Below are 24533 nucleotides of genomic sequence, written 5' to 3'. Positions count from 1 at the left end.
ACACATTAAAATTTTGGCTATTTGTTTTTGTTGAATCTGATGGAAATGGGGAGTTCAAGTTCCGAGTTTACCAGCCAAGCGTCTTCTGCTCTTCTGCTCCCGTTTCGCATGCGGTTGCACATCCCGCACCTCCGCCCGCAGAGGCCGCCGCGCCAGCAGTTGCAACTCTGAACAACTTGTTTCCATACTTCTTGAACATAGCCGTTACACCGCCGCCACGGATCAGCTGCTCCTCCATGTGAGAGAGGTGGAAGGGAAATTCGCGCCCTTCAACTGAGACGGTGCGCTTCGGCACATTAATCGTGACCGAGGAGCCCTCCTGAGCAAGCTTATAAAACTCGTCATCGGTGACGGTGATACCAAGAAGAGCCATGTTTGGCTGATTGCGACCATAGATGTAAGCATATGACCTAGCAATTACTGCCTTACAGCCGATACCACGGAGAGCACGAGGTGCTTCCTCACGAGAGGAACCAGAGCCAAATCCTAAAATAGAATTTTAAATTAGTACATTAACACACCAAAGGATATATCAATAAATCTTTCTTCACTTACCAACACCTGCAACTACGATATCGAAGCCTTGCTTCACCTTCTCCCGGAATTCTGGGCGGAAAAATTCGAAACAGTGAGTCCCTAGGTCCTCGTCATCCTTCCCGGGCATGAAAGGTGCAGGAATGATAGCATCGGTGTCGATGTGGTCACCAAAGAGCTGCACTTTACCCGAAACCACATCAGGAAGATAGTTGCTGCCCTCATCGGCTGCGGCAGCAGCCACTGTGTTTGCAACTTCAGAGCCATGCGACGAATCAGCCGGATTTGAAAGAACAGGGTTAGGTTCAGAGTAAACCACCGGCTCGGCCTTGTCGAGCCAAATCTCGAGCATCTCCTCGTATCGCTTACGATCAATGGCATCAAGCAAGTCACGGGGGTTACGCACGTTCATCTCAAAGGATGACGCTGCAACGGTGGCTGCAGATGCAAGGTTGCCAATTGCCCCCTTACCCATCCGGTTCTTGAAATTACGGTTCTGGCTCGATAGCCAAACTTCACCCTCATCAGCTTTGTCTGCTGCCACTGCAATGCAGTAAGAGCAGCCAGGAGCACCTATCTCGAAACCAGCCGCCTCGTAGATCTGAAGCAGATTGAGACGACGGAGTTTAGCGATGATTGGAACGGAGCCAGGGGTGACCTTGCGTTTGCCGTGGATGGAAGGCACCATACCACGTTTCAATCCCTGTTCGAGAACAAGTGCTGCGAGAATTAGATCTTCTTCCGCAGTAGTACACGCGCCAATAAAGACACCGTCGAGCTTCATCTTTCCAGCAACCTCATCCACATGAACAACGTTGTCAGGCGAAGGGTAAATGGCTACTAGCGAGTCCACTTTCGACAGATCTATTACGTGTGACTCGGCATATTGGGCATCGGGATCGGCTTTGAAATACAGAGCAGAATTTTTGTGAGCAGGGTTTTTACGTTTTGCGATGAACGCGGCAGTCTGTTCATCTGGTTCGACTACTCCGGCAATTCCACCAAATTCGGTCGTCATGTTTGCAATTGCAAAGCGTGCATCACAGCTTAGGTATCGGAGCCCAGGCCCTGTATATTCTACTGCTCGCTCAAATGCAACAGTGTTGCGTTTAAGCTCTCCGAGGACATAAAGGATGACGTCTTTTCCTCCGATTCCAAATGGTGGTGCGTTGACGAACTTCACCTCAACTGTTTCTGGTACTTTAAACCAAGTTTCGCCAGTAACAAGAGGCATCACAACATCAGCGGCACCCAAACCCACAGCGAAATTACCCAGTCCACCTGCCGAGCAGCTGTGTGAATCAGCTCCAATAATCATCTGACCAGGCTGAGCTCGTTCTCGGTAGAACTCAGTGTGCAAAATCGAGTAGTTCGGACGATGGAAATCAAGCAGTTTTGCTTCCTTCGCAAAGCTCTCTGACGCGGCGATCAACTCTCTTGGCTTGGGTTGGTCGTTGATTCGGGGATCCACGGTATGATCAATTGCGAGCCAAAAGCGGTCATTACGATACACGCCGGGACGTTTCATCTCATCGTAAGTCTTCTCCATACCTTTCCAGGTCAGTTCTGATGCCAACGTCCAGTCCACTTTCACGCATACCATGTCACCAGGTGAGACGTGTCCAGGCGTCGGCAATCCGATTGCAGAATGCGTAATAATTTTCTCACATAGGGTCATGGGGCGCCGGCCAGGGGGGCGAGTCATTAGCAAAGGCCGCTTTACTAGCGTGCCTGTTCGCTCAGCAGCATTGATCCCTTCAAGAATTGCGTCCAGTACCTCGACTATTTTGTCACCAACCGCTTGCGTTGTTGCCTCTCCCCCCAAATCTTTTGTGCGAATTCCATACCCTCCAAAGTCAGTATCATCAAGCACTTTACGAACGGCATCTTCTATAGCCTTTGCCTCTGCTTCGAGACCAAGAGAATATCGAAGCAGCAGAGCGGCAGAAAGAATGGTTCCGATAGGATTCGCAATTCCCTTGCCAGCGATATCGGGTGCAGACCCATGGATTGGTTCATACAATCCGACACATGGGCCGCGGCCAGTGGGTAGACCACTTAGTGAAGCTGACGGAAGTAGTCCCAAGCTTCCAGGGATGACGCTCGCCTCGTCGCTCAAGATATCTCCAAACATATTCTCCGTAAGCACTACGCCGTTTAGCTTCTTAGGATTTGAAATCATGTGCATTGCTGCAGCATCCACGAGAATATGATCAAATGGCACGTCCGGAAATTCTCTCTGCAAGGTTTCGGTCACTATTTTGCGCCAGAGTCTTGAAGTGGCCAAAACATTGGCCTTATCTACTGAATGAATGGTTGCAGGAGGACTTTGCTTTCGAGCCAAGTATGCTGCGAGTCGAGTGACTCTCTGGATCTCCTCGGTTGAGTATGGGAGTGTATCAAAAGCTTTTCCATCTGCATCACCTTCTTTGCGCTGTCCAAAGTATATTCCTCCTACCAGCTCTCTGACGAAGACGAATTCTGTGCCTTGTACCACATTTTCCTTGAGGGGTGACAGACGTAGGAGAGCATCACTTGCGAAAGAAACTGGACGAAGATTTGCGTAGAGATCGAGAGCTTTTCGGAGCTTAAGGAGCCCTTCTTCAGGCCGCGGAGTTAGACCTTTAGAAGGATCCGAGGGATCGATAGGACGCGGCCATTGTGGGCCACCGACAGCACCTAGGAGGATGGCATCCGCCTGCTTGCATTTTTCAAGGGTTACATCTGAGAGTGGGGAGCCTAAATAGGAGTAGAAAGAGCAGGTAAGATAAAGGCAAAATTTTTGTTAAGTAGGTGGTATACATACCATGTGCATCAATCGCACAACCTCCAATTTTATCCTCAACGAACTGAAAGTCTAGCCCGAGGTTCTGCCCTCTTCGTTCTGCGATCAATTTTAGCACTTTAATGGCCTCGGTAGTCACCTCAGGACCGACACCATCACCAGGCAAAACTACAATATTGGCAGTGCGGGTAGTTGATGAAACCATGTTAAAAAATCACAAAAATTATTTGATGAAAGAAGAAGAAAAAGCGGGAATTGAGTGGGGATAAAAAGAATATTTTACTGAAGATAAAGTGAAGACAAAGGAAATGTGTTAGAAACGCAGTTTTTTTATTTGCCCCCAGCACCTAACAGATTCGAGCTCAGGAGCCAGTAAGCCAATTTCGCTCACAAGATGCAAATGAAATCTTTTTGAGTCAAGGAAATGTGATCGCTAAGCCACCAGCCGATTCAACTTGATATAAACTGATATACTATTTATATCCAGTCAGCAATAAAAGCGAAGACAAATAGTATAAAGCTGTAATAGTATTGAGAATAAATGAATGCTTATAACCCTAAGCATTGGGTTAATCGATAAAGGCTTTAATGTCCCAGAGACCAGAATTGAAATATATGAAACTGCCGAGATATACTCCTTATGAAAGATCGTTATCACAGTCCATCAATTGTATTGAAACTTAGCACTGGCCTCTTTCTGGCCATTCTCTTAGAAAAATGGTATTACGATAAATAAACTCTAAGGCATTGTTTTTCTGTATTACTAAATACGCGCATTCCTGGAGTCCTCGAAACACACAAAACATAGGCTTAAATAGAGTTTAGATAAATCCTCGATCAAAGCCAGGAAAGAAGCATTTGTCTGCATTCAACTTGAAATTGTGCTATTATGATTACGAGAGAAGCTCGACAGGAAAATGCTCAAAGATGAGGTTAGATGCTTGCTCTTGAAGGATGATTCATGTGAGAACACGTAAACTCGGGATATTCTCGGGCAATTCTAAATAATGAAACTTAAAAGAAGGTCGCATCAACCATGCGGAAAAACGTTATCCAGAATGCGGCCAGATAACTGTGCTTCGTTCGGAGCAGGGAAGCCACAGGGAATCTAAATTGACGATTGATCTGTTAATTGTTTATTATTTTTTTATCATACTGACACACCAAAAATTCAATGAGCACGTGCTTTGGATTATCTGCGGACTTTAGAGATATAAGGATTCTCTTAAGTTTTCGCTTTTCTGTTAAGGATAAATCAATTCCCAAAAGACATCAATATGGTGTTCCCGCTGCGCTCGTCCCTCCCAAGGAGGCTGGTCGGGTTGGTAGGTTATTCAATTGTTTAGTGGGATTTGAGTGCTAATCCCTAAGTTTCTTTTTTGCTACTCTTTTCTATCACAATAGAGCAGATATAAGGATATTGCGCCCATATCGAATCAGTATCCCGGACGCTCACCTATCACTCCTCTTCTTGCCTCTTACTCTACGCATTCATCCAGTTCTCATGACAATTCTTCAAACACGCAAAATCCCTCCACAACTAAATCGGATGTACCCAGGGGAGCACCCCTCGAAACCATTTTCTATAATCGACGACGTGCACGCCAAAAACGTGCTCCACATTTAACTGCATGGAGCCGAACTCCTTCTGCTGAAGAAGCTGTAACGAACATTCTCTACAATACTCCAACCGCGACCGAGCCGGAGTCACGACATGTGTTAAATTGCTTGGTGCATAACGAATCGGGTGTGATTGCCCGAGTCTCAGGAATTTTGGCGGGGCGCGGGTTCAATATCGATAGTATGGTGGGATCCAAAACCGATGTACAAGATTTGGGAAGAATGACGATTGTGCTTAAGGGACAAGGAGGTGTAGTGGAGCAAGCAAGGAAACAGTTAGAAGATCTTGTGAGTATCTCCTTTTGTAAATAAGTCCTGAAAACTCTAAAATTGTTTTGCTCTGAGTAGGTCCCGGTTTGGGCAGTCATGGACTACAGCCGAACCAAGCTTGTGGAAAGAGAGCTGTTGCTAATCAAGGTATCAGTCCTTGGACCTGAGCACTTGCAAGAGCAGATTGATGGACACCTGTTCTCTGAGGAGGAGGTCGACGGGCAAAAACATAAGGAAGAGGTAAATAAACATACTCAAACCCATTGATCACAGCTCACTGACACTTTAACTCTTAAGCATCCCACTTGGCACGAGGAATTGGCTGAGCAAGCCCCAAGCGATGTCCTTCGAAAGGTCTCATCTCATCTCCATGCACTAACTGAACTCGCACGCCTTTTCCACGGTCGCATTGTCGATGTCTCGTCCGATTGCGTGATAATAGAACTATGTGCCAAATCCTCTCGTGTGGATGCTTTCATAAAACTAGTGAAGCCTTTCGGTATTCTTGAATGCGCGCGCAGTGGAATGATGGCAATGGCACGTACTCCAGTGCATGACCGGTATGAACCACAAGATGAGCATGCTTACAGTGATGAAGAGACAGAGGTGGATGCCACTATGCTACCACCAGGCTAATTGTGTATATTGCTTTTCAAAACTCTTTGGTAATTCATTTGACCTAAATACTAAAACTTATACATTTCTATCTTATCCCTTGAAAAATTTAAAGATTTCGGCGACACAGTGAATTATATTTTTCCAATAAAGTCCAATAATTTTCTTTCTTGGACTATTACCATAATCAAATTAAAGATAAGATAGAGATAAGGATTAGCTTAGAAGATTATTGCATAGAATTATTAATACTTAGTACTAAAAGCTTGGGCGGAATTAGCTTACGCCTGTAGTATTAGGAAACTGCAACTATCAGTCATTTTGTACCTTAGATATTCTTCTCGATACCATATTTCATGACAGTTTTCAAAGCACTTGAGAAATTTTTTCGAGAGTTGGAATAATTTAATGTGCTAGATGTTAGATTTTCACCTCTTTTGTACTACAAGCATTTGATAAGAGAAGGCTACAGTAGTTTAGTAATTCGGTGAAAGGATATTGCACACTCAGTAGTGGGTCACACCTCAATTTCGCAGACTTTGGCTTTGACACAGTGTGAGAATAGCACTGTCCTTCCTGAAGTGAAATGCCTTAGTTTGGCTTATGCTATTGTGTTTGAGTACAGTATATCTGACATAAATTTTTTATGAGGAGCTTGAAATGATTACTCAGTCGATAAAGATTGAACAAGCACTAATTGCTTATGCAAAGAACATTTACCGAATTAATGTGAGCTAGAAGCAGTTCATTCCAAATCTATTGATACACAGTTCAGCTGAAGAATAAAAACATTAAGCTACATAATTGCTCAAGGTTTTCATATGAATAGGTTAACCAGGCGGAGATCTAAATCTTTTGTTTGGCATCGTTATCATACAGATTATAGAAAAAAGGCAAAATAACAAAAGAAATAGAAGAAATAATAATAATAAAAACAAAACAAAACAGATATATAGTATCGTCTATGAACAATCCTACTTATTATTGTAGTGGCTCATCGCTGTTTGACAGTCGATTGAGATGAAGATATACATCGGTTCCATATCTATTTACATAATACTGTTAGCGGATGTGTGGAGATAAAAATAACATTTGTATCTATACCCTTCCATGGAGATTAGCTTGAGATCACCACCAAAATATCGTGCATACTAAGTTGTGAGAACTATTAGAGATGTTGTCTATTCATAGGAAGTAAAGGTATCTTTACCAATCTACTAATAGGTAAGCCGTAGCCAAATCCAGCCATCGGAGCCTTGAAATCTGATTTGTTGAAATTAGGGTCAAGATCTTGAGCCTCTGCGGTAGTATACTGCAAGAAAAAATAATTATTGTGGAATAAAGGCAATTAGAAAATTGCGTTACTTACCATATAGGTCCACACGAGTGGAATGCCAGATCGCGGTATACCTCCTCCTTCATCTGAAATTTTCACCGTAATATCCTACAACATATTCAAATATGATTTCACTTTTCTCGTAAATATTACGTATTTGTAAAGCATTTTACTTCTTTTCCTTCAGCAACAATAATTTTGATTGCCGGGTACTCGTCGCAGTCTGTTCCGTGTAATTCCACAATGGCGCGCATGCTATTTTTTAATAACTCAAAAAGCATGTGGCTCAAGTGGCTCGGCACATACATGAACTCAAGGTCGCTGGGACAATGGAGTTGTACTTCTGGTGCCTTGAAGAGTCCATAGTAATCCTCACAGATAAATTTGGCATTCTCTATCGCCTCTTGTGCGACTTCGGATACATTTGTGTTTGTGCAGATGATGCCGACATAATTTTTGCGTTGCGGACCCCGGTTAAGCGCCACATGTTGACCTTGATGAGAGGTTGAAATTATGAATAAAGCATTAGAATGAAAATATAGAGACCCGTACCAATGAGCATGCGAATGCCAATACGTGACATGTAGAAGCGGTCAAGGAAAGCCTGAATATCGGTATCTATATTATCTTTCTCCTTATGTTTTTTATACTCGAGAATTCCCTGGGCTGAAGGTAAATTATTGGTAAAAAGAATGAAACAGTAATATGAAAAATCAAATACCCTATAATATGTGCCTTTGATTAGATACTAGAGATTGATGGTGTTCAAGTATGGATTAACGATTACCATTGTAGTTACCACAGGATCATGTCGGCGTTTAATGATCTCGATCACTTTGGTAAGTTTATCATTATAGTTATGAACTTCGCGTGGCCAGTCAAAATCTTCCACATTAGCGTAATATCTATTCCAATATGTGTTGATGCAATTTCGACAAAAATATTTCAAGCAACCTTGCATTTACCTTCTTTTATAAGAAAGTGACTTCGAGGTAGATCCATTACATGTACCCTGTTTGATAGAAGGGTTAGGTATGCTAGGAGGTAAATGCACTGTTTCTCCATCTCCGTTCGGTGCTCCCCTCTTAAGTACTTCTTTGACTGATTGTGAGAGCTCAGGGGGAGGGAGTTCAATGAGATCCTGCAGAGGAGCACGATTTCAGAAATAAAATTCAATTGAACATGCTAATACAGTAGGTATATAGTAAACTGACCTGAAAAGATTGTGCATACCAATTTTTAACCTTTTTGATGGAAGGCATCTCGGAGAGCCCATGCGGCAATTCATCGAGTTCTTTTACCCGGTGGGCAAGCCGGACTGGGAGCTCTTCTATAGGCAGCGCAGATAGTAGGTTAATTTTAGTTGATTTTATTGGATAAATCCGTCATAACGCACCATGTAAATACATGCTTGCACGTAACAATGTTCCCTGAGATGGATTTTGTCCTAAAAACGACAAAATTGTTAAGAGCAACATGCTGCCGGCGTAATTGATTGCAGCGCATTACCAAACATAACCATTTGACGCAATGAGACACCCATCTGAGGAAATTTGGCAAAATATTTGATTTTATCGTAAAGTTCTGTGGTTATCCGAAACATGTTGTCTAATCTTTAGTAAGGGAATGTAAAAGTGTGGAGAAGGAAGAGAGCTCCAAGCGAAAATTCCCGAGAGAACGGAAAGATGAATAGAAAAAATTGCCAGTCACATTTTTGCATAAGACCTTTATGATTCTACCGATATCTAGTTCTATTGACCAATTAGCAGGAATATGGCAGGGGATCGTGTTCTAGTCATAGAACAGAATGCCATTGTTAGTCGTGAGCAACTCGAGATCACGCCCTCACGACGTGACGATATCCCAGAGGACCTTGAGGATGATTTAAGAAATATAGGATGTGAACTTATACAGTCGGCAGGGATCTTGTTGAGATTGTAAGAGAAATGATGTTTAATTTGTTATCGTGAAAACAAATAAAAATTAATTGATTTCGGTAGACCACAGGCTGCGATGGCAACAGCACAAGTTTTGTTTCAGCGTTTCTTTTACATGGCGTCATTGAGAAAGTACGGAATAAAGGTAGCGCGTGTTTGCAGTGAATAGTTAATTCTCAAATAATCTAATTTGAAGTAGGATATCGGTATGGGGTCGCTATTTCTTGCTTCGAAAATAGAGGAATGTATGGTGCGAATCCGCGATCTCATAAATGTGTACTATTATTTAATAAGGAGATTAAAAAAAGTTCCAGCGGTGGAGCCAATGGATCAATTCTCTCAGGTAGCTCCTAATCTTCGCTGACGTGAATGCTGTTTGCTGAAACATTATATGAATTCTCAGATATTTTATGATATGAAAAATGCAATGATTGTGTCAGAGATGCATATTTTAAAGCGCCTTGGGTTCGACGTTCACGTCCGCTTGCCTTATGGACTTATGTTCAATTACCTCCAAGTACTTGAACTCGAGAGTCACAAGGAACTACCACAACGAGCATGGAATTATCTGAACGATGGGTAGGTCTCCTTTTCAGTATCCCTTTTTCCCTTTTGCTTAGTTTTGCTCTTTTAGACTCAGGACGAATATCTATGTTTGCTATCAGCCCCCGACAATAGCTAGTGCTGTCATTTGGCTCGCTGCAAGAGAGTTGGGAGTAAAATTGCCCACAAATCCTCCCTGGTGGGAGGTGTTTGATACAACTTTAGAGGACATGCAAGTCATTGCAATTCGATTAAAACGTTTGTATTTGAGGTTACCACAAAGGAATTTGCCTCTAAGTGTGGAGGAAATGGAGCAGTACTTGACAGCTACTTATGGTAATCGGCGCGATGAAAGCACAAAAGAGAGTGCTGCAGAGAAATAAATTGATATAATACTTTTTATATCTATATACCACTCTATGCGAAAAAAGTGTTTATAATTAAATTGTAAAAAACTTACAAGTGGAAAATATATTTAAAAAAGGCAATACACAAGATCATTTAAAGCTCCTCCTTCATTTCCTGATCAAGCTCCTTCTCATTCTCTGATACCAACAACATGTCAATATCAGGCACACACACAAAACGTTTTCCAACGGACCCCACAACAAATGCTTGTTTGCTATTTGCATCAAGTGCTACAATGTGCTGAAGGAATGAGCAATCTGCCCCATCCGTAACCTAAGAGATGATACAAAATACAAAAATATTAAATATATATAGGAAAATATACATTGATCACTAGGAACTACATACATCCAGGATGATATCACCAAACTTCATCTTCACTTTACCCGATGCATACACTACTAGTTTTCCAACCAATCCTTCATTTGCTTCACCTTTATCACTCCGTTCTTGGTTCTCACTTAAACCGGGCTCCTTCTTCACAGCCACCAGGCCTTTTTCCTTTTTGGTCAAATCATCAATCGTTATTTCAATGGGTTCCTTTTTAACCTTAACTTCGCCTTCTCCAGGCTGGGGAGATACGCTTGTGTCTGGAGAAGTCAGTTCAAGAGCATCAGGATCTGGCTTGATTTTTGTGGAAATTTCATCTATGGGGGCGTGCTCAAAGTTCGGGAATACAGAGGGGAATTGGAAAAATAGAAGACGATCATCTGCTGCCGATTGCTTAATTGATCAATAGAAATATAAGTTCACTATAGCTAAAATAAAACAGTACAAGTGTCTAACCTCATTGAGATAAGAAACTAGGCCTTTCACAAACTCATCCGTCACATTATCTAGCCCACTCTTTTTATCTTCGTTCAGCTTATCTTGTGCAAGCTCCGGCACCGCTTTCTCGGCTATTTTTAAAGGATTTTAAGAATTTTTTCATGATAAATATAGGCAGTGATTGATTTTGCAAACTAACTCTTACCTTCTGCGACATCCACTTCCATAATTTCTGATTTGATTTCACTGTTTACTGGCATATCATGGTCTTTTTTAATTGAAACAGGGGCCCATGGATCCATCTCATTTCCAATAGTTGCAGAGCCGTCCTCGTCTTCATTCTGCCGTCCAGTCCCACCTATATAAGAAGCCAAACCACCACTTCCACCACCAGCACGTCGAGTAGCAGTAGTAGAAGCGGCTGGGCCCATTGAAAAAGGACCTGATGCGACCACTTCTGGCTCTATGCCGCGGCCTAAGGCGAATAAAAGCATGAATCAGGAATAATAAAACCAGCTTATATAAATTGTAAAATTACCCCTGCCACGTCCACGTCCACGTCCTGAGCCTCGCCCACGTCCCCTACCTTCACCACGTCCCCGCCCAGCAGATTCTTCGGTCTTTGATTTAGCCATAGCATCCTCCAGCAACGAGGGAGTTCTAAATGTGATTTCAGTTAATTGAAATTTGAAGACAGGTCGAAAGATCCTACATACGCTTCCTTTTTAACTCGTCTTGCTGGTACTGTAGGCGTGAATTTCATCTACCAGAAATTCCTTTTAAATGACGCGGTAAAAAAAAACTATTTGGTTGAAATTACCTTTCGTTGTCCGCCCGCCATCGCTGAGCCCCCGCGCAACGATCCTAATCTCCCAGCTGGAGGTGGTTCATTATGAAGGGTTCCGAGCGTTGGTTTTGCTGGATCATTATTTTCCGGTTTGCGCCTTGTGGAATCTTTGTCTGACATTTACTTGAGTTGATTGTAGTTGAAGGAACAGGATAACGAATTTGTTTTATTGAATTGTGACTGCCTTTCTATTTTATGACTTCCCTAGCGAAGTGCGAAGTTTTTTTTTTAATTATAAAAGAGATCCTTTTAAGAGAAAACATGACATGGCAACCGATTTATATAGTATTCGGGGACAAGATATGAAAGATATAAACACACAATCTTCTCCATCCTCTCTACCAGAAAATGAGGAACAAATGCTCAATAAGAATGACGAGTAAATTGAATTGCAAAGGAAACACTTAAGGTTAATTCTTATCTATATATATATGGATATAGCTACCAAATGGTAAATCGGGCCATAAATGTACTGCAACGACAGCTGGAGCAAGCGAAAAAAGATATGGAACTACTGAAATCTCTAAAGAAGGAAGCGTTGGAGGAGCCGTTTGATTTTGTGGAGAGACTTAGGCATGGTGTAAGCATCTCTAAGGTTTACATTTATTTGTTATGTTATCGATTAACTTGCAACTAGAGATATTCAGCTAATAATGTACTCTTTTTATTAGAAAAACATGAAACCACCCAAATTACAGAGTGTAATCGCGGTCCCAAATATTAACTGGGAAAAATACCTTAATATACCTGAACGGCGGATACGACTTGAATCTACACTACGCTATTCTCCGTACGAGTCTCCCTATAGAGTCAGTCCGTTTTTCTAGTATCGTTTATAGGGGATATTATTAACTTTCTTATAATTTTAGCAAAGTATTCTTTCTATGCCTCCGCCCGCATCTCCTAGTTTCTATCCGCCCTCCACCGGACTCTCTTCACCAGCAAGCCGTACGACCGGAGCTAACTATGGCACACCGAAAATTCCAGAAGTAAATGGAGATCATATAACATATGGAGGTTTTAATGAAAGATTAGAATCCTCAGTTTCAGGAGGGTTGGTATTTTTCATATTGTATAGTTTTATACTCACCAGACTAACCAGCGGATTCATTCTTCAAAGTATGGGAAAATCACCTGAATCACATAAGAATCGTTCGCAAAAAATGAATGGAAACATTAAAACAACAACGCATATTATTCCATGGTCAGAGGAAGAAAAGGTTGGTGTGTTACTTTATTTTATAACATAATCTAATCTGGATTTTATTTTTCATTCAACCATTCAGAGGCGGATAGTTGAACTACTTGAAGTATATCCTGAAGAGCCTGTTCAGCAACACCGATATAATAAAATTTCTGCCGCACTTGGAACCAGAACACCAAGACAGGTATGAAAAAAATGAATATATTTATTCGTATGAAATTGTATTAAAATTTAGATTTGTAATGTTTTGACAAGGTGGCAAGTTGGTTACAGAAATATTTTGCAAAACTTGAGAAGCGTGGACTTCCGATTCCTGGGAAATCCTCACATATTCACTCGGTAATTTATTTCTAACAATATCAAAGAAACCATAATTTATACTATTTTTTTCTTAGGCCAACTCTCCAAACAAAGCATCCTCAACTCCCACTAATTCTAAATCTCATGCTCGCTCTAATGGCTCTATCTCTCTTTCCCGAACCTCCACTCCTGAGACTTCCTCAAATTCTAATCGAGGCACCACACGCTTGCAAGTTTGTGGTCCTCCTAAAACTCGCATCTCGGGCACTTATTATAACAATTATCAGGCAGCTCCCTCAGTGCTAATGCCGGAAGACGATGACGACGATGACGCTGAGATAAAGCGAGCTATGCCATTTCCCTCTACTATATCTAATCAACCAGATACTGCCGCTTTGGTTGGAAAGGAAGAAGGCTTAATTGTGCACCATGGTTTTTGTTGCGATATGTGTGGAAGTGACCCTATTGTTGGAATAAGATATAAATGTTCGGATTGCCCGCGTGGGGAAGAAGTTGATCTGTGCGACGAGTGCGTAGGAAAAGGATTTGAAAACGGTATGGTTTTAATGCATTCTTACTCTCTTTTTTTTTTTTTGTCTCATACAATATATTTTTTTCAATAGAGAGGCATTCGGCAAGTCATAGATTTGAATCACTTGCTGTCCCAGAACCTTATGAGGAAGGATACGGGAGGGAAACTGACGACTTTTATGCTTCCGCGATGATGGGCGAATTTAGTTATTTAGATAGTAGCATGGGATAGTGATGCGGAGTTCTTTCATATTTTTATTTTGAAATCTGCGAACTGTATTGATTAGAAATATTTTTTGAGGCATATTCGCATTTCTTTTTTGTTTACGCGCTTTGATTATTTGCTTTACGTTTTCATTTTGCCTCCTTTTATTACATCAATTTCCTCTTTGTTATTTTACCGGGAGAAGCTTTACTCTCCTCTATATCATTAGATTCTTCTGAGAATAGAATAAACCGATGGTTGAAATGGCATTTTGGAAGCAAAAAAAAAATTAGTGACCGGGTTTAGAAGCCGCAAATTCACAAATTTGCCAAGGGAATTATCTCTTTGAATTTAAGTAATTAATTCAATTGTAAAGCAAAATGTCAAAGCATTCCAATAAATTATAAATCATATTGCTTTGTATATCATGAATAGTCTAAACATATTGGCATGGGAATAAATGAAAGGCGATTAGGAAAATCTGCTTATATCAATTGTGGTCGTCAAAATGAGTAATATGCGTTTTCGAGTGAAAGTTCTCGTTGAACTTTATATAGGCTATCTGCTGGGAAACGTTTTTGCTGATGGTAGAGTAAACCAGTTAGCGGGAATCTAATAAAGCAAATGCATTGAAAATGATAGCATAATTACAGCAGCATAGTTTGCACTGTTTAGCAGCAACTCTGTGGTTGATGTAGGCACAAATGTAGATTCTCTACCTAAGGCTAGATCGTATATTTGATGGTCTTTATGCTGTGAAGAAGCAATGTTGGTGGTGGTCATGAGTGGATATGTATCCTGGTAAAAATAGTCTAAAATTGAGTACATTTGATATTGCTCCAGTGTATTTGTTAGTGTATCCTCCATGTTAAACTTGGCAGATGATATAGGGGAATTAGGAGTTTGAAAGGCACTATTCAACATTGCACCAAAGTAAAATAGAGAAGCGGGATGGAAATAGTGGACCTCATAGGGCATCGTATAAGAGCCGCTGTAGTTCATCAAAGCTGGATCAGTAGTAGTAATGCTGCATCCAAACTAGTTTTGCAATGCTCTTGTGATGGCTGATCGTGATGGCTGATCGTGATAGCGCAGTATTGAATTAGACATGTTGCTAGTTGTATTAGAGGGGAGAGGATTACGCATTGAACTATTAAGTTGTTGACCAAATGAAGAGAGGTCGCTAGACAACTGCGGTTTACAAGGATCCTTATTCTTTACTACACCTTCAAAGGATGAATTAAGCGACATCTGTAGGATATGTGAATAAGAGTCGAAGTCGACCTCTGATTGTGGAGAAAGTGATCCGGCTAGACCAGGATCTCCCATCTCTATCTCTTCTACCAGATCCAAGAGCTACGTCAGAGATGCAGGAAATATTCCCTTTACCACATCCACCGAAGAGGAAAAGGCAAGAGAAAAGTTGCTTTGGGTGAGTGTGGTTGAAATTTTCTCTTCATTTGGGATATAGTGGAGCATTAACTGGCTTCTAGTTCAGGAGAGGAAAAGAGTGATCTGGTTTCATGCTCTAAGTTATTATATTATTGAAGCTATTTTTGATGGATAATGTTCTCTCCGGCGATTTAGTGTGCCAAACTATACAACGGTCTCTGTAGCGGCATTCATTAGTTTGATAGTATTGGCATATTACACTTTCAGCACGTATGCTCTTGTCATGTAAGAAAGGACATTTTGCACCCCGATTGCAAGTACCAATTAAAAAGTACCTGCACGAGACGAGCGAAGGTTCAATATTGAATGTCTCTAGTAAAGATAATAGTCGAAGGAATAAACCTTCGCTGTGCCAGTGTGGTGACAAATCATTTAATGCAGAAGAGACATGCCTTTAATAAGTTTTAACGATTCTTGTAGATTATTAGCAGCATGCGGCTTCTGTCTTTTTTCTGAGGTGCTTTTACCCTTTGTAGAATATATCATTAATTATATAACAAAAGTAGATTCAATAAAAGAATGTATATCAAAAACAATCTTTAGAAAGATCTCACGAAGCTTTTCTTCCAGGAATGCTCAAAAGTTATCAATGCTGAATTGTTTATAGAATTTGAAAATTTTTGTCAAATGAAAAAAATGGTGAGGTGGTTAAATAAGGTGGCAAAATGATGAATGGAAAAGAACTTTAATATAATTGACACATAGGTGGCTAATTTTTAGATTACCAATTAATTTAAGAGCATTTTACTTATTTTGCAGGAAACTAGAGTATGGATATACAAAACAAATTGATAAAAAATGCTAGCAAGTGTAGCTAGGTCCGGTCGTCTGTCATTATTGCAATGAACTCTTGTTCGTTAACTATTTGGAAGGTGAAGAAATGATATGTAAATAGGGAATGAATGGCCGATACATGACCAGGACATCCACTTACTTTCGCCGTCCTCGTCTAAATCAAATTCATCAATCATTGCTTGCAATTCTTCGTCGTCAATATTCTCGCCGAGTTCCTTGGCAACGCGGCGTAAATTTCGGATGGATATCTTTCCTGTATTATCGTCATCAAAGAGTCGGAATGCTTGTCGAATTTCATCGAGTGGATCTCTCGCCAATATCCACTCAGTCACTAATATAGTTGAGAATTATAAGCACGATGTGAGCATATCCAAAGACAAAAGAAATAAACCAACTTATTCTGTTGAAATCGTCCCATTCCATTAAACTCATTCCTGTTTTATCGTGTTCCCGTAGTAGTTTTAACACTTCTGACTTCTTCACGTCAAAACCGAGTGCACGCATTGCCACCTATAGAGTATTCAGGTTTTAATGTTATTTTCCTGATTTACACCGATAAAACTTATTACCTTCAATTCATGATAATCGAGAGCGCCATCTTTATCCCCATCAAACAACTCAAACGCCTCGCGAATCATCGTTTTTTGATCCTCAGTAAGTTCAATTTTCGGCGGAGGTCTACGTGCCTTTGATCGTGGGGTAGTATATAAGTTCATATTTTGGCTAAATGAATTTCTTGATTCAATTGAATAGAAAGAAATATAAAAATGACAGAAAAGTCACGGAGCTTTTTACGCGTCACAGGTAAATTTTTTCGCGTAAGGTTATTATTCACATTTAATTTTATTATAAAAAAATGGCGACAGCTGAAGATGATGGCGATGGCCTCGGAATTTTGCTGGACTTTAAATCGCAAGATTTAATGCCGGTATCTAGCAGTCTGGGTGAGTAGGGATCACTATTAGTATCAACATTCAGTGTTCTACATTATTTCTTATAGAAGCTGCAGGTCCGGGACAATGGCACATTGTTCAGAGTGGATCCCGCAAATTAGATAGCGATGGTGTAAATTATTTCATTCTTCTAAAATGATTCATTCTTTTTTCACTAATTGGTTTCATTTTTTGTAGTCTAGCATCAGAGAGCCATTAATGCTTCTTTCTGTCAGAAAATACAATCACAATACTAAGCCGGAAAATGAGCCGTGGGATGAGGAAGAGTTGAGAGCTCTTGCCAAATTCTATCATTTAAGTACGAAATATCTTATATGTATATTTAATAAAAGGGTCCTTCATTGTTGTTATTAGGGGAAAGAGTGAAGCCGAATGAGAACACTGACTCTTATGAAATCGCTGTAAAACGACTGGCGGAATGGCTACTCCCCTGGAGATCACTTACGTCAATTATAAAGAAATTGGAAACACGCGGATTCCAAAGGTATAGTTTTTACATTCACTTGCTGATTACCATTTTCTTAAAAGCCTTCTCCTCAGATATTTAGAATCTCGCCCCGATACTTCACGATTTATCGACGGGGCCGAAAATGGAAGCGATGCTTCGTCGCCACGCCTAGAGAAACGATGTCGCGCGAATATACGTTATTTGGATGCAGATGAACGGACCGAGGCGATGGCTCCTTTGAAACCTGCAACTGCTAATAGCACTCCCAAAACTAGACAAGAGCGTATTGCTGCACTTGATACTGCACTACGTATACAGCGCGAAAGGAGGGAGAGGATGCGACGGATGGATCACGCTTTAGGTCTTCAACGTGTATATGGATACAATGGATATTATTAAATATCTAAATATTAATGCGAGTTTATTTTTGTAGTTATTCTCAGTGGTTACATTTTCACTGTTTTGCCTGTACATTAACTTATCTCACAAATATTATATTTAACTTGTATAGAATTGCAATATCATTTTCTCAACGAGTTGAATACAAAAATCATAAAAATTAACATTAACTTGATACCAAGGTATCATCCTGATACTCAGCTTCCTCTTTTATTTTATAACTAAAGTAGCTGCTCTCAGGCTTATTAGCAATCTACTGGTAACGGTGTTACTCCCACCGCTATTCTATTTAATTTCTATAATCATACATCATTTCTACAAGTTACTTTTTAGAGATGTTTATCGCATATTATATCCGAACACTTATCCTCTCATAATGTTACTAAATGAAGGTCAAATAGGAAGATAAGCTTTTTTATAATACTATAATTTTTAAAAGTTGGGTTTGCTTTATGAAAGACGGGATTAGGATTTTTGGGTAGTTAGTATAAGTTGGATTTCAGAGTATGAATTAAATGCCAAAGTATTTCCAATGAAATTAAATTAATCCCAGCTAATCATCAACTGCATAGTCGCGTAACTTTCGACTCTCATTTTTAAAACGTTTAAAATGAATAATACTTTTCAATCTGACGTTACATCTCTTCCTCAACGTTATCAACAGATCAGTATAACTAGCGCAAATCCCTCTCATAATAATAAAACCATGGAATTAGTACGAGCTCCATCTGAAACTTTCACGTCTACTTCACATCCCGATCGCGTAGAAAATCAATTAGTGACAGATCGAAGTGCATCAGAACCAAGTGGAGTATATCTTTCTGAAACGCTTGGCCGAGATCGGAATATGCAAAATATAGGACGGAGAAATGGGACAGTTAGATTTATGCGGCAAATTATGGAGAGGACGAATTCCAAAGCGCAAGAACGGAAAACTAAAGAATTGGAAAAAAGAAATAGCATTAGAGAGTTCTTCGAGGAGCAAGGGCAATCTGTTGAAAATACACCTAATTATGTGAGTGCTAGTTAATTGGAGAATTTTAAGATATATAATTAAATGATTTTTTTTCTTTTCAATTCTATTCTATAATCCCAGCTGCATCTCCCAATCGCAATCGCAAGGCGCGGAGATTTGGAACAAAACAATAGTTCTGATCGCATTTGCAGTAACGATATTGTAGCTCACTCAAATGAGGGAGATAGCAAATATAAAGGTGAAAGCTTTTATGAGGCTATGTCGCGACGCCTACAATATATTCAAAATAATGACGCCTATCAAAATACCGAAGATAAGGAGGCTAGTAGTAGAAAGCAAGACCATCTTCCACTGAAAAGCGAAAAGAGTGTTGTTGCAGACAGGGAACACCTACCTATTATAGGTGGCTCCGGGTGTAAGTACAGATTTACAAATGTTAGAGTTACCTATTATTCACTCTAGTTTCAAAGCTCTCGTTCAGCAACTTCTTCGCAAAAAGCAGGAGCTAGAGTATGAGAAAGAGTCACTCCATCTTTCACAACAACGTATTAATGAGATTGAACAGGAGTTACGCTGGTATCATGCGCACATCCACACAGAAGAAGCTAAAGACAAAACAACTATTCCAAGTAGACAATTGAACAAAGTTGAGTTGAACGCACGATTAAATGCGAGCTCTATGTTGGGTATACATCAAGAGCCATTGCATGATTCCCATTCCATTGGCTTTTCAAAACTTGATCGTCGGCTACCCAGTGAGAGAAAATACTTTTCTCGAATTCCAGATCAGCCTTACCCGAGTACTGAACCATCTAGTGGCATTAGACATGCAACCTTTGGAAAAAACTATATTGAATATCAGAACCAATCACCTGCAGTCGGCATAAATAACTCGCAACTCAATTCGCAGGTAATCGATAATGAAATGGCGATGACTGAAGGTAGGATGGGGAAACTGAGGAAAGAGACAAATCAATATGATACTGGGAATGAATCATGGAAGAATATGATAGAGGTGAATTAATAGTGATTGCTTTGGTTTATACAATGGCATCGCTAATATGATTGTATTCTTACTCTAGGTCAAGAAGCTTCAGAGGGAAATAAAGAAGGAGCACACGCTGAGAGTTAGTTACATATCCTTACATGGTATACTTCAAGCCTATTTATTAATTTCTGAACATATTGTAATTAGAAGCTTCGTTATACGCTGGCAAAAGAACGAAGTGCTCGAAGAAGAGCAGAGATTGAAGATGAATTACAGAAGGAGCGATTTCATGAAAAGTTACTCACACAACCCACCCTTGATGAAGTGTTTATCAGATTGATTAATATTTTTCTTTTCACAATTCATATTTTTAACTTTATCGTTTAGGAACGATTCAATATTCCTGCATTTGAACGAAAAATTAGAAGGCAGACTATTCAACAAGCTAGATGCCCGAATTGTGGCTGGAAAAATAGAAATTCGGGTATAATCTAGCATAAATATTTTTTTATACATTTTCATATTAATCTTCTTTTTTAATCTCTATCTATTATAGTCGATCCTCGAAATACTAACTACTCAACTAAGTCCGAGGATCTGGGCATCGGACGCGTTATTAGGCAACTAGAAGAAGAATTATATCGGCTTAAAATGTATATTCATAATTATCCGTTGCTTAAAAATCTCTTGCTCACTTTTCTCAAAAGGTTACATAACTATACTCAGGAATACAAAACGAATCAAACTTTGAAAAGTCGAAGCAAGTTGAAAAGTTCTTTGCTCGTCGAAGAGCTCGAAGATCTTGTAGATCGAATAGAGAAAAAAGTATATGAATAGTTTTAAAATATTGGATTCAAAGCAATTCTAACTAATAGGGTATTGTTTTAGATGGAGCAAATAATTATCTTGCACGACTTTCGTTCGAGTATATCCGTCTCTCATCCCAAAAAATCACATCTTGCTGAGCAGTTCAACAAGCACGAGGTTCTTTAGTGCTGCTATATATTTAAATGGGTTTTTTTTTAAATTTAAGTTTTCCTTGCTTCAACTGGATTAAATATACAAAAACAGTTCTACTGTATTTTATTAACAAATCAAGGAGTTTAATTCTTAAAATTATTCTTTTTCGTTCCCTCTTCTTTGTTCACTCTATTTCTTTTGTTCCTTCACATATGCTCTGATCATCTCCACTACTTTTGCAAAATATGGCCGCTCCATCACTGCTTCGTGAACTACCTGCTGTTGTTGCGGAGCAAAATCATTCCCACAGAGCCGCTGTGCCCAGTTGAAAGCATAGCCACCCGCCTCCTTTGGATTAAAGAAATGATCTCTGCAAGCAAATTTGTGAGAGAGGTTCAATGACAGATATTATTGGCAAATATAAACTCACCCAACTTTAAACAAATACGCATTTGCGGGATTTGGTGAATCTTTTCCAGTATCTCCTGGAAAGAGATCACATAACGGCTCATCCGCCGGATTCCATCCCTCCATTGCCAATAATGCAGTAACGACAATGTTCAACTGGATAAGATACGAAAACTTAAGCGTTGCGATGAATTTGTTCTCACTTGAGTCTGAATAAATAATATTAGGATTCTTGTTATATTCACAAATTTGCAAAATAGGGCTTTACCTCCATCTCGTATTGAAATCACGACTTCAAGAGGGTGACGTCGATATATATCTTGTTTATCTGTCTGTGAGGAATGCTTTCCATGATGTCTCTTCCCTGCCTCAGTCTCTTCTCCCTCTCCTTCATCAAGCACAACCACTGAAGATGGATTACTCATAAATGAGGAGTTAAGTGCCTGTGGAGCTGGTGTAGAGATGGGACGCTTCTGATTCTCAGCATAAGATGCTGCAGCCGAGATATCGCCAGTGATTTCAACACGAACAGAGTTTTCTAAAGGAGATATGGTCTAGCTAAAGGGTAGTGAATAGCGTATATCCTTATCTAATTTACCAAATGCATCCGAGAAACCAACTGCTTGACGGTATAAAACATATAGTGGGCGAGGTAGTAGCATTGAATTGTCCCGCTGTTTTCGAGTCGCAGAAATCGGGATCTTCAAAGCATCCTGTAGCGGTTTTGATCTCTAGAAAAAAAATTAAACATCGAGAATGTATAATTGTTGTATGGATTTGTATCGTACTTACAGCTAAATAATCGTCTAATTGATCATCCAAGTTTTTCAGCTCTGCTCTTTTCTGCTTATTTTCCTTCATCAAAGTCTCTTTAGCTTCTTTGAGACGATTTACTTCTTCTATTAGCCTAAATATTGATATATGAGTGAAAAATATCAACTAGTCAAAGTGTGTGGACATACCTTTCTCTCTCTCCCATTTCAAATTTTAAACGATTAAGAAATCTCTGGTGCGATTCTTCTTCTTTAAGCATTTCTTGAGGAGCAACTGCGGCAAATTCTTCCTCGGGTAATAATGCGACCTCATGATAAAGATATCTAAGGGGCAGCTTTCAGCTTAGAGAACTGCGCCAATTATATTAGAATAAACACATACTCTGCTTGTTGATATCTCGATATCTCGGTTCGGTAATGTGCCTTTTCACATCGTAAGTTATGTAGCCGTAGAAACAAGTCTTCAAGACGCTCTTTCTTTTCCGCGCTACTTAGTTTAGAACTACGCGTGTGAACAAATGTTTTGCGATTCAAACGCTTGAGAGTCATTTGAATCATGTGGGTCTGTTGAACAAGCGGCTTGATTTTCTCCAAGAGACTCGCTTCAGTCTGTTACAAAAAATAAAACCAACAATGTCACCTCAATCCCCAGCCATAAATTCAATTTAGATCTTACCTCTGAATCATCATCCAATTCACATGCATGTCTTTTGATATTAATAAGTGATTCTGCGACATTTCTCAGTTGTTCACAACTTTTGGCCAGCTTCTTAAGGTGGTCGAGTTGAGGAGTCACGGATATAGGCTCCATTGCCATCTGGCTAGATCTCTCTTTGCAAAAAAGATTAGAGAGTAAAAAATCTTCGCAAGCCACAGTTAATGAAAATTTACAGATGTCGACTGATTTTTAGATACAAGATTATTAAACCATTTCGAATATTACTTTTTCTCTCATTAACTCTGTAAGAAATGGTAGTATCCCGTGCACTTCACTCTCGACCACTTAGCAGATGTTTCCTGCTCTCATCTGCTGCGTGTAAGCGATCAATTGTTCCTCTTCCTATGGTATCGAAAAAACTATTTTTGCAGAGACAATTGCAGACTACCACCGAGAGTGGTGCCATAAATTCGGAAAGCGAGAGAAAAGCTCAAAAGACAGAAGAGATAAAGTATTAAGTGTAAAGCTATTGTCGACTAAATTGAATGCAGTATAACTTTTGTTACATTTTTAGTTTTTCTGAACTGAACATCAACCCACCCAATGATAAACCTTCAGAAATTTTGAGAGCAGCTCTTTCACTGGTGCCAGAATTTGGCTGGGAAAATGCTCTGGCAACCTCAGTTGAGCGTATGGGTTTGCCATCGGTAGCACGCGGTATGTTCCCCGGAGGTCCTGCCGATCTTGTCAACTATTTTCTTGAAGACTGTAGGATTCGTTTGAATGTGGACGCAAAGGGAAAACTTGAAGGGTAAGAAAACATTAGTAAAACAGCTAAATCTCGACGAACCCAGCTTTAATTATCCTCTATCTCTTTTTAAGGCTTCGCACACATGAAAAAATTCGACTTATGTGCCAGGTGCGACTCAATATGATGCGACCTTACATTACAAAATGGCCAGAGGTATACTCAGCAACCATCTATTTCCCTTAATACATATATTAATCTCTTCCGTTTGTTTAGGCTCTGGCTATTATGGCACAGCCAACACAAGCAGCCACTTCTTTGACCCACTTGCAAAAGCTTGTGGATGACATGTGGTATCTAGCTGGAGATAAAAGCTCTGATGTAAAACCTCTAAATTTGTAATTTTCAGATTCAAACACTAACTCTTCTTAACAGATGAATTGGTATAGTAAGAGAGCAACCCTAGCGGCTGTGTACAGCTCTACAGGTAAAGCAATATACCTTAAAATCCACACCGCCTTATCTCACCTTTTTATAAAGAGCTATTCATGACTCAAGATAGCTCTCCAGATTTCCAAGAGACATTCCGTTTCCTCGACCGCCGACTTGAAGATGTGGCAATCCTTGGAAAATCGGTCAATGAGGTAATAGATATAATAAAATGCTAGTTTTATTAGCGAATTTACTAATGATTTGCCCTGTTTAGATTTCAAATTTGATGTCATTTGCTGCTCGGTCAGCCCTTGGTATAATAGAGTCGGTAAGTGCTTGAACCTCTGGATATTGTTTGCTTGAACGACCATTAATAACAACGATTTTACGCAATAATAGAAAGGACATAGACTTTAGTCTCAAGAGTAAATAATAAAGCAATTTAAGAGAAAGATATCCGTTATAGAGAGAAAAATATTCTCAACATACAACATAGTCTAGAAATTATTTAAAAAAAGCCAGCGAGTAAATGGTTTAGATATCATTGGAAAGCGGAAAAAAGAACTAATAATTGATAACAGTAATTTATAAACAAAAATAATTTATCCCTGTGAGAAATTTAAGTTATTACCTAAATTAA

General features: G+C 39.8%; 12 protein-coding genes across 12 annotated transcripts; 6 read left to right on the top strand and 6 right to left on the bottom strand.

The window, feature by feature from the left end:
- Positions 1–67: 67 nt before the first annotated feature.
- Positions 68–3524, bottom strand: VTP21DRAFT_11565 (uncharacterized protein; the record flags this gene model as incomplete). Its single annotated transcript, XM_069391023.1, has 3 exons — positions 68–486; positions 556–3273; positions 3341–3524. 3 exons carry the CDS (start codon positions 3522–3524, stop codon positions 68–70), a joined length of 3321 nt encoding a protein of 1106 aa, XP_069252196.1.
- A 1072-nt stretch (positions 3525–4596) lies between these two features.
- VTP21DRAFT_11564 (uncharacterized protein) lies at positions 4597–5845 on the top strand (the record flags this gene model as incomplete). The annotated part of the gene is made up of 4 exons (XM_069391022.1): positions 4597–4644; positions 4724–5227; positions 5288–5449; positions 5507–5845. 4 exons carry the CDS (start codon positions 4597–4599, stop codon positions 5843–5845), a joined length of 1053 nt encoding a protein of 350 aa, XP_069252195.1.
- Positions 5846–6805: 960 nt separating this feature from the next.
- On the bottom strand, positions 6806–7743 carry VTP21DRAFT_11563 (uncharacterized protein; the record flags this gene model as incomplete). Its single annotated transcript, XM_069391021.1, has 6 exons — positions 6806–6869; positions 6929–6975; positions 7035–7136; positions 7194–7268; positions 7334–7653; positions 7713–7743. 6 exons carry the CDS (start codon positions 7741–7743, stop codon positions 6806–6808), a joined length of 639 nt encoding a protein of 212 aa, XP_069252194.1.
- A 130-nt stretch (positions 7744–7873) lies between these two features.
- VTP21DRAFT_11562 (uncharacterized protein) lies at positions 7874–8763 on the bottom strand (the record flags this gene model as incomplete). Its single annotated transcript, XM_069391020.1, has 6 exons — positions 7874–7882; positions 7948–8065; positions 8126–8301; positions 8375–8490; positions 8557–8607; positions 8670–8763. 6 exons carry the CDS (start codon positions 8761–8763, stop codon positions 7874–7876), a joined length of 564 nt encoding a protein of 187 aa, XP_069252193.1.
- Positions 8764–8933: 170 nt separating this feature from the next.
- VTP21DRAFT_11561 (uncharacterized protein) lies at positions 8934–10023 on the top strand (the record flags this gene model as incomplete). Its single annotated transcript, XM_069391019.1, has 5 exons — positions 8934–9097; positions 9161–9242; positions 9297–9440; positions 9501–9676; positions 9732–10023. The coding sequence occupies 5 exons, from the start codon at positions 8934–8936 to the stop codon at positions 10021–10023; spliced, it is 858 nt and encodes a 285-aa protein (XP_069252192.1).
- Positions 10024–10141: 118 nt separating this feature from the next.
- VTP21DRAFT_11560 (uncharacterized protein) lies at positions 10142–11783 on the bottom strand (the record flags this gene model as incomplete). The annotated part of the gene is made up of 7 exons (XM_069391018.1): positions 10142–10321; positions 10397–10771; positions 10835–10947; positions 11022–11291; positions 11355–11476; positions 11533–11579; positions 11637–11783. 7 exons carry the CDS (start codon positions 11781–11783, stop codon positions 10142–10144), a joined length of 1254 nt encoding a protein of 417 aa, XP_069252191.1.
- Positions 11784–11929: 146 nt separating this feature from the next.
- On the top strand, positions 11930–13930 carry VTP21DRAFT_11559 (uncharacterized protein; the record flags this gene model as incomplete). Its single annotated transcript, XM_069391016.1, has 9 exons — positions 11930–12042; positions 12105–12243; positions 12335–12472; positions 12533–12717; positions 12784–12883; positions 12950–13051; positions 13123–13206; positions 13263–13722; positions 13791–13930. 9 exons carry the CDS (start codon positions 11930–11932, stop codon positions 13928–13930), a joined length of 1461 nt encoding a protein of 486 aa, XP_069252190.1.
- Positions 13931–16169: 2239 nt separating this feature from the next.
- VTP21DRAFT_11558 (uncharacterized protein) lies at positions 16170–16866 on the bottom strand (the record flags this gene model as incomplete). The annotated part of the gene is made up of 4 exons (XM_069391015.1): positions 16170–16216; positions 16290–16481; positions 16546–16660; positions 16720–16866. The coding sequence occupies 4 exons, from the start codon at positions 16864–16866 to the stop codon at positions 16170–16172; spliced, it is 501 nt and encodes a 166-aa protein (XP_069252189.1).
- A 140-nt stretch (positions 16867–17006) lies between these two features.
- Positions 17007–17950, top strand: VTP21DRAFT_11557 (uncharacterized protein; the record flags this gene model as incomplete). The annotated part of the gene is made up of 5 exons (XM_069391014.1): positions 17007–17094; positions 17151–17215; positions 17281–17401; positions 17458–17587; positions 17644–17950. The coding sequence occupies 5 exons, from the start codon at positions 17007–17009 to the stop codon at positions 17948–17950; spliced, it is 711 nt and encodes a 236-aa protein (XP_069252188.1).
- Positions 17951–18656: 706 nt separating this feature from the next.
- Positions 18657–20907, top strand: VTP21DRAFT_11556 (uncharacterized protein; the record flags this gene model as incomplete). Its single annotated transcript, XM_069391013.1, has 9 exons — positions 18657–18965; positions 19047–19341; positions 19397–19941; positions 20009–20053; positions 20122–20238; positions 20302–20398; positions 20471–20567; positions 20622–20739; positions 20803–20907. The coding sequence occupies 9 exons, from the start codon at positions 18657–18659 to the stop codon at positions 20905–20907; spliced, it is 1728 nt and encodes a 575-aa protein (XP_069252187.1).
- A 156-nt stretch (positions 20908–21063) lies between these two features.
- VTP21DRAFT_11555 (uncharacterized protein) lies at positions 21064–22872 on the bottom strand (the record flags this gene model as incomplete). Its single annotated transcript, XM_069391012.1, has 8 exons — positions 21064–21244; positions 21305–21491; positions 21551–21820; positions 21881–22013; positions 22075–22189; positions 22245–22379; positions 22438–22664; positions 22732–22872. The coding sequence occupies 8 exons, from the start codon at positions 22870–22872 to the stop codon at positions 21064–21066; spliced, it is 1389 nt and encodes a 462-aa protein (XP_069252186.1).
- Positions 22873–23024: 152 nt separating this feature from the next.
- Positions 23025–24310, top strand: VTP21DRAFT_11554 (uncharacterized protein; the record flags this gene model as incomplete). The annotated part of the gene is made up of 8 exons (XM_069391011.1): positions 23025–23224; positions 23288–23524; positions 23596–23677; positions 23738–23842; positions 23897–23948; positions 24002–24105; positions 24168–24221; positions 24293–24310. The coding sequence occupies 8 exons, from the start codon at positions 23025–23027 to the stop codon at positions 24308–24310; spliced, it is 852 nt and encodes a 283-aa protein (XP_069252185.1).
- Positions 24311–24533: the final 223 nt, after the last annotated feature.

The sequence above is a fragment of the Calcarisporiella thermophila genome (assembly GCF_041956535.1).
Source record: "Calcarisporiella thermophila strain CBS 279.70 unplaced genomic scaffold VTP21scaffold_9, whole genome shotgun sequence".
Lineage (NCBI taxonomy): Eukaryota > Fungi > Calcarisporiellomycota > Calcarisporiellomycetes > Calcarisporiellales > Calcarisporiellaceae > Calcarisporiella > Calcarisporiella thermophila.
This window is presented reverse-complemented; position numbering and strand designations above follow the sequence as displayed.